Source organism: Buceros rhinoceros, unplaced genomic scaffold, assembly GCF_000710305.1.
Source record: "Buceros rhinoceros silvestris isolate BGI_N320 unplaced genomic scaffold, ASM71030v1 scaffold45693, whole genome shotgun sequence".
In the NCBI taxonomy this organism is placed as follows: Eukaryota; Metazoa; Chordata; class Aves; order Bucerotiformes; family Bucerotidae; genus Buceros; species Buceros rhinoceros.
This window is the reverse complement of record NW_010405060.1, coordinates 4,049-11,241: the sequence shown is the minus strand read 5'-3', so window position 1 is coordinate 11,241 and position 7,193 is coordinate 4,049. Positions and strand designations below refer to the sequence as shown.

Genomic DNA, 7,193 nt, shown 5'->3' with positions numbered 1-7,193 from the left:
CAGTGTGGGAAGGTGTCAGTCCTTCTGCGACACATGCTGCAGGGTCCTCAGCCAGCCCCAGCGCGGGGCTTTATCCTGCGGGCTTACCTCGTACGGAGGAGCCCCGAGAACCAGTGTCCAGCTGCGGAGAAGGGGAACGCCTGAGGATCACTGGGGTGCTCTGGCCTCCGGGTGAAGGATTTCTCCTCTGTAGCAGACATGAAGAATGTCTGTTTATCTTTGAGTCAGCAGGGAAAGGAGGTGTGCTGGGCCAGAAACTCAGTTTAGGGAAACGAGCTGGCTGGAAGGTGTAGGTAGTCCCAGCGATGAGCTGGGATTTGGGGGCAGGGAGGGAGGGCCAGCTTTGCTAAGGGTTGGGTGCAACTCCTTTTCTGAAGAGACCGTGTGGTTTGTTACTCAGGGGGAGCCGTTTCCTTTCAGGTCTGGTTTGCTTCTCTCTAAGCAACCCCCAATCTCAAAAGAAACTTCCCAAGAAGTCAGGAGGAATGTCAGCCTCACACACTACCTAAATCATTGACCCTGCCTAGGAGCAGCCGATGCAGGAACAGAAAACCCCGGGCCCCTTTGGACTGGCTCTAGTGGAGGAAACCACTTAAAGCAGCCTAAAGCTCCTTTTCAAGTCTCCGTCCTGTGAATGAACTCTGGAGAGGGGTTCATCTGAATAGACATCACTGATGCTTCCCTGGACCTTTAGGGAAATTCTGCCTTTAATTCATGCTCTTTCTGGCATGCAAAGACACTGTGGAGCGTGTAACCCCTTACCACGGGGGCACAGGAGGCAGGTGTCGATGAAGAACGATGATGACCGCTGTTGCCAATACCTGTTTTCAAGCAGCCGCTGCTTGGTAATGAATTTTATCACAGACAGGAGGGATCCAGCAGCAGGATCATGACGGTAGAAATTTTTCCATTTGCCTTACTGGGATTAATACCACATTTATTAGAACAAAGGGAGGTCACTGGGTTTTGGCAGGAGGGGATTATCCCACTGCTTCAAGTCAATTAATGTTTAAAAATACATTTGCAAAAGGACAGAAGTTTGTAGCATATAATTCATAATAAAGAGCTTTACTAAACTGTTGTGGATTGTTTGGTACAGATGGAAATTCTAGTTGAAGAGAACAGCAAGTCCGTGTGATTCGCAGCCTTTTTAATGGCATGATTACATAACGTCTATAAAATGAGTAATTTCTCTTCTAGGACTTTATGGAGATTTGGGTACTCCGCCAGACTACTGAAAACTGATCATTTCAGGACAGCTGCAGCAAGTACATCATTTCCCGCAGCGGGGACGCTGTTGGCGCAGCGTTCTGGCAGAACACCTGGGCTGGTTGTCACAGTTAAAAAACCCTGGGTTTGTACCATGCCTGAAACTGTGGAGGATAAAGCTAATCGAGAACTGTATTCGCCCCCTCCTGAGGTGCGTGGGATGACGCTGCTCAATAGAGACGCTTTTAAAAGGACAGTTGTTGTTCCAGTTCTTAAAGTCAAGAAAGAAATTGTAAATGCTTTGCTAAAGTCCCTAAAACACGCGGTGCTACGGCGTCCTGGTCTGAAGCGCGTGGTTGAGGATCCAGAAGATGAGGACGGTCGACTCGTTATTCTGGATCCGCACAGAACACCAGAATTCTCACTGGCAGAACTGGAGCAGGAGGTTTTAAAACAGCTCGGTGTTTGTCCTGAGGTGTCCAGGTATCACCTGGAGCTGACCTACGAGAATTTCAAGCTGGAGGAGATCCTGCGAGCGGTCCTTCCTGAAGGTCAAGATGTCACCTCTGGGTTTAGCCGGGTTGGTCACATAGCTCATTTGAACCTTAGAGATCATCAGCTGCCCTACAGACAGCTGATCGGTAGGTACACAGTCATCCAGAGAAGCAGTTCTTTGTATGTTCTTGAAAAGATTTTAACACTAGTCTATTAATAAATCAGTCCTCATATATAAGGAAAACTTCTGAGTGCTTTTCTTGCCCTTCTGTTTTGACTTCAGAGAGCCTTGTGCTGCTGCTGTAGCTGCGCACAGAGGGCAGTTACAGTTCTCTTACAGTAACTGTGGCCTCACTTCACGGAGCACTGGGCCAGGGTAAAGTATGTGCCCCAGAAAGATGTCACACCTGCAACCCTGAGTCACTGAGGAAGGTTCTTCTAATACACGCTTGCTTTCTGTCAGCGCTAAGAGGTTGTTGACCCTTAACTGGACTATCTTTTGCCCTCTCTTTCAGGCCAGGTTATAATTGACAAGAATCCAGGAGTCACCTGTGTAGTGAATAAAACCAGCATTATTGACAGCACGTACCGAAATTTCCAAATGGAAGTGCTCGCTGGAGAGAGCAACCTGGTGACCAAGGTACGGGTGGTTTTCCTTGTTGCTTTAATCACATGCCAAACCCCAAAGGCATCCGCTGGAAGGATGTGCTGAAGAGATGCTGTGAAGACCATTCCGGTGCCCCTCCTGACACCTGCTTTAGAGTGCAGGAGTTGGCAGATTCTTCTACATTCATTTGTCCTGCTCTGCCAGGAGCAAACACAACCGCAGGGTTCGTGAACATACGGATTCTTTCAAGCTCACAGCCAAGATTTAATGATGTGTAAAAGCAGCTGAAGTAAAGGTTTGTTACAGAGATACTAATTACAGACACATAGTGGAGGGTGTTTCCTACTCTAAACCCAAAATACTTTGTGGATTTGACCTGATACCGTTTCCTAATTTCACCAAACCTTGTGCAGCGGCTGGTGTGGAACATTAATGCTGAGTTCTTAAATCTCACTGGCTTCGCCACTTCTTAGGCAAGATTTTGCCTTTTTCTGCCAGCAGCCAGACAAACCTCATCCCTCCTTGGTTTGACATTTTTCAGGTGTAAAGCGCCGTGGAACTGCCAAGTATTCTTCGCATAGGGATTCTTGGCTTTAGCTGGAAACTTGGCCACCAGTTCAACCAAAAAATACTTTTCCTAACCGTTAGCAGTTTTATACTTTGCGAGAAGACATTAGATTACCAAATGAAAAAGTTGCGTAGCTCGGTAGAACATGCTGTCCATGCGCAGGGAACCATCTGAATCATCGGGGCAGAAGTGACAGTCAGGTGTTGTGCAGACGGCGTTGGCTGGTGAAGCGCACATCTGGCCCCTGCTGAGCTGCGCACCAAGGAGCTTCGGTTTGCTTTGTGCTGGCAAAGTAAAAGTAAAAGTTTTTTGCGCAGTGGTTTGGGTCTGAAGTGGCTTTACTTTGGAGTCACACGATTCAGGTGTGGTGGTGCAAAGGGAGCATGATCCTGAATCCTGCTCTCATCTGAATAAATACTGTTTCCTGTTAAGTCTGTTCCTAAGGCAGCGGCCAGCCCGAAGTTTGGGTTTGGATCAGTTTCCAGACTCTGTCACCTGGAGAGATAAAATACAGTGGTTTTTGAAACTGCGGAACTGGCTCCCAGTGGCTTTGCCTTTGGCTGCCTTTGCCATATTCTTGTGCTGTATCACTCTCAGTCACTTATTTACTGTGTGGACTCTGCTGAGGAGGGCTTGAGGCATCTTCCCAAGGTCTGCTTTCAATAAAGGAGTTGTCAGCCCGCCACGAAGCTCTTCAAAAGCCTCAGATATTTATTTTTTTTTATGGTCATTTCAAGTTGCTGCTTTATTTCCACCTGGTGATTGAGACGTGCATAAGCCAGCCATCTGGACTGACAGTTGGAACATTCCTCAGGGTTATTTCTGAGGAGTAGATCTGTTTATACACGATTCACGTGTACTGCTAAGGGGACAAAAGTCAATGTACACCTACCTTTTGATATAGCACCTTGGGTTTTAGCTGTCTTAATTACTGACAATGCTTGAACATGCCTGGGATTTGAACATGGGGGTTTAAGCAGATGTTTTGGACTTCCAGGTCAAAGAAAATAATGTTGCCTATGAATTGGACTTCTCTAAAGTCTACTGGAACCCTCGTCTTTCCACGGAGCATGGCCGCATTGTGGAGCTTCTAAAGCCCGGAGATGTCCTTTTCGATGTCTTTGCTGGGATTGGACCTTTTGCTATTCCAGCAGCAAAGAAAAAGTGCCACGTATTTGCCAACGATCTCAATCCTGAATCCTACAGCTGGCTCCTGCACAACTGCAAACTCAACAAAGTGGACAGCAAAGTAAAGGCGTTCAACATGGACGGCAGGGACTTCCTGCGGGGCCCAGTCAGGGAAGAACTAAGCAAAGAGCCCCCACTTCTGAAAGAAGCACAGAAGACCTCTTTCCATATCGTCATGAATTTGCCAGCTTTGGCTATTGAATTTCTTGATGTTCTCAGGCACCTCCTGGCCGCAGAGCCATGCAGCACTGCCAGCCTTCCCACGGTGCACTGCTATGGTTTCTCCAAACACGATGACCCTGCCAAAGATATTCAAGAACGAGCTGAGGCTTCGCTGGGAACTTCCTTGGCTGGACGCTGTTCTACGTACCTGGTCAGAAACGTGGCTCCCAACAAGGAGATGCTGTGCATTAGTTTCCAGGTTCCCGCAGAGGTGCTGTACAAGAGGCCCTGCCCTGGGGAAGGTAAGGAACACGCCTCCTACGTGGTCCTTGGACTTCAGGCTACGCCTTCCGCTGTCCCAGGCTGGTCCCACCTTGTCAGCTCGGTTTCCGTTAGCTAAATACTTAAGAACTGGCACTTTGTTGTCACCCAGGGTAGAGTGGCGTTCCTCCCAGTGACTGGTCCCAGTTCTGACCTTCTCCCTCACACTTGCACAGACTCAGTTTAGCTCTGGAGTCGCTTCAACAGCAGAATCAGGTTCTGTACAATTTGAGCAATAGACATCCTTCGAGACATTTGATGTTGGGTTTTTTCTGTTTAATCATTGGTCAGTTGTTTCTTGAAGTACTTGTAGAAGCAGGTTGGTTTCAGTGGTCTTGGGCGTTGCACTACACAATGGAGGGAGAGGAGGGAGGATTTCAGTCAGCCTTTACATGAGCTGGAGGGAAGGAGGTTTTGATAAAGCTTTAATGCCATTAAACTTATTTTTATGCTATTTTGGCTTTTATATTTTATTTATTTGTACTTAGATTTTCTTGGGTAGCACTGAGATCTCTTTTTGGCATTAGTCCTTTCTGGCCTTTAGTGAAGACCCCATTATTGCTGCAGCAGTTTTCATTTGTGACTGTTAATCCCAGTTTAAACTCTGATCTCTTCCTGTTAAATCCCTTAGGTGTTACATGGCTTGTGGTTTGCTCAGCCTGCTTACCGTACATTAATTAACTTACTTTTCCCAACCTTCTTCCAGCAAAACCAGCCTCTAAACGCCTGTGTACCAGCAACGATTTCTCTGAAGAAAAGTTACTGAGCTGAAGGCTGGAGATTTGGGAACTGCCTGAGCAGTCTGCGTACGGTACATGGAGGTGAGCTCTGGTTTACCCCTTGCGTTATTTGGAGCGCTACCTGTGTTACCCACCTCGGCTGCCGAGATGCCCAGTGCGTGTTTCAGCTTTTCTTGGTGAGCTCAGCTTCCTCCTTTACCTCTTGTGCTCATCGTGGGATCGAGATGCGGATTGAAATTGCTGTTACTACGAAAAAATAAAACTTGGGGGTTTTTGGAATCAGAGTGTTTTGGTGCTTTTCTGCTCTCTGTTGTTTCACACCCCATGATGATTCGGTGACGGGGACTGCGATAGTTTTCTGCCTTGTCACGTTGATAACGTGCGGTTTGTGGCAAAACCAGATTTCTGTGTTTTTTCGGGTCTTCAAGATGACGCGTGTAACCCCTGCACTGGATTCTCTGACAGAGGGTTCTGGTGATTCAGGACTCTGGGTTACTGTCAGCAGATGCACAAAGAGCTCGCGTGTAACCAGGATAACCTTTCAAACCCTTAACCCGGAATACAAAAAGGCCCAAAGAGCCATATATCCTTGTTCCTGGGCTTCTGAGCAATAAATGCTCTTCTACACCGAGATTCAGTTAAGGACTCGTTGACTCCTAACTTAGTGTGTGCCCAGCGTTAAAGCAGGAAAGACTCCAACGCCGTTTGTACATTTGCGTACTTGGTACACGCTTGTGTGGGAGCACTAGACTGAAAACCAGCACCTGGCTGAACCCTCCTCTTGTCCTGAAACCGTGCCCTCCTGTGGCCTCTGTGCCTCTGCCATCTCTCAGCTCTCCCCCATCTCCTCAGCGGCTGCGCTGCTGCAGCCCCTGATGATCTCTGACTGGCTGCCTGTGTTCTGCAAGGAGTCGAAAAGTCTCTGCCTTTGATTTCCTTTTCATACCCATCCATTTTTTTGGGTATGGGCATGCCCCGTATTGTTGGGCAATGGCAACCACAACTTTGGAAGGGGAATGCGGATCACTCTCTCACTTTCGGATCATTGCCTTCAGTCAAAGCACAGAGCTTAGGCCTAGCAACAGAGTCACCAGACGGCTGTCGCGCTCTCTGGCTCTCCTGCTGTGGCTCTGTCACTGGGGTCTGCAGCCTGACATTCTCACCCAAACAACCGCTACGGCCCATGTTTTGCCCGTGGCTCTGTGTTACACCCTTTCCCTGGGCCACACAGCAGTGCCTTTGAACACGCCTTCCCCACTTGGTTACCGCTGGCGAGCATTTATCAGACTGGGGAAAACAATCACCACGACTCACTGGTACTGCCTCAAGAGCTGCCCTACAGCTCCCTTCCCTGGCCTGCCACTCCAGCCTGAGCATTCCTCCACTGCCCTTTAAAATGGTATCGCAACAGCTTTAATCTGTTTGTCCTCGCTGTCACCTTACACGCACATTGTGTCCTCTCCCAGCAGTCACTGCTGCTCTCACAGTGAGTGCTGGACTCGCCTCCCGCCCGCTCTGCTGTCACTGCTGTCCGTTAGGTTTTCTGACACCATGACGTGCCTTCCTACCGCTGCCCCGTGGCCTTCCCATAAACATCTGAGAGCTGCTCTTGTTCCCCAGAGCCCTCACCAACACTGCTTAGCGATAAGACTCCACGATTCCGGAACAATGGGGCCACCCTGTGATCCACAGTAACGCGCCTGTACTGCCGGAGAGGGCAGGTCACTGTGCGCGTTGCCTCACAGTCCAAATTCAGGGCTGCTCGGCACTACTGCTCTGGCAGACACCTGCCTCTGAGCACCACTTCTGTGCTAAGCAAGTCAACTGTGTAACTGATCTTCAGCATGTGACTGAAATATCCCAGGGCAGGGAAGGATTTTAGTTCTTAGAAGTTCTGTTTGCT

General features: G+C 48.7%; 1 protein-coding gene across 1 annotated transcript; it reads left to right on the top strand.

The window, feature by feature from the left end:
• Nucleotides 1–1,180: 1,180 nt before the first annotated feature.
• TRMT5 (tRNA methyltransferase 5) lies at nt 1,181–5,321 on the top strand. The gene is made up of 4 exons (XM_010133570.1): nt 1,181–1,850; nt 2,220–2,344; nt 3,877–4,531; nt 5,257–5,321. Exons 1-4 carry the CDS (start codon nt 1,181–1,183, stop codon nt 5,319–5,321), a joined length of 1,515 nt encoding a protein of 504 aa, XP_010131872.1.
• Nucleotides 5,322–7,193: the final 1,872 nt, after the last annotated feature.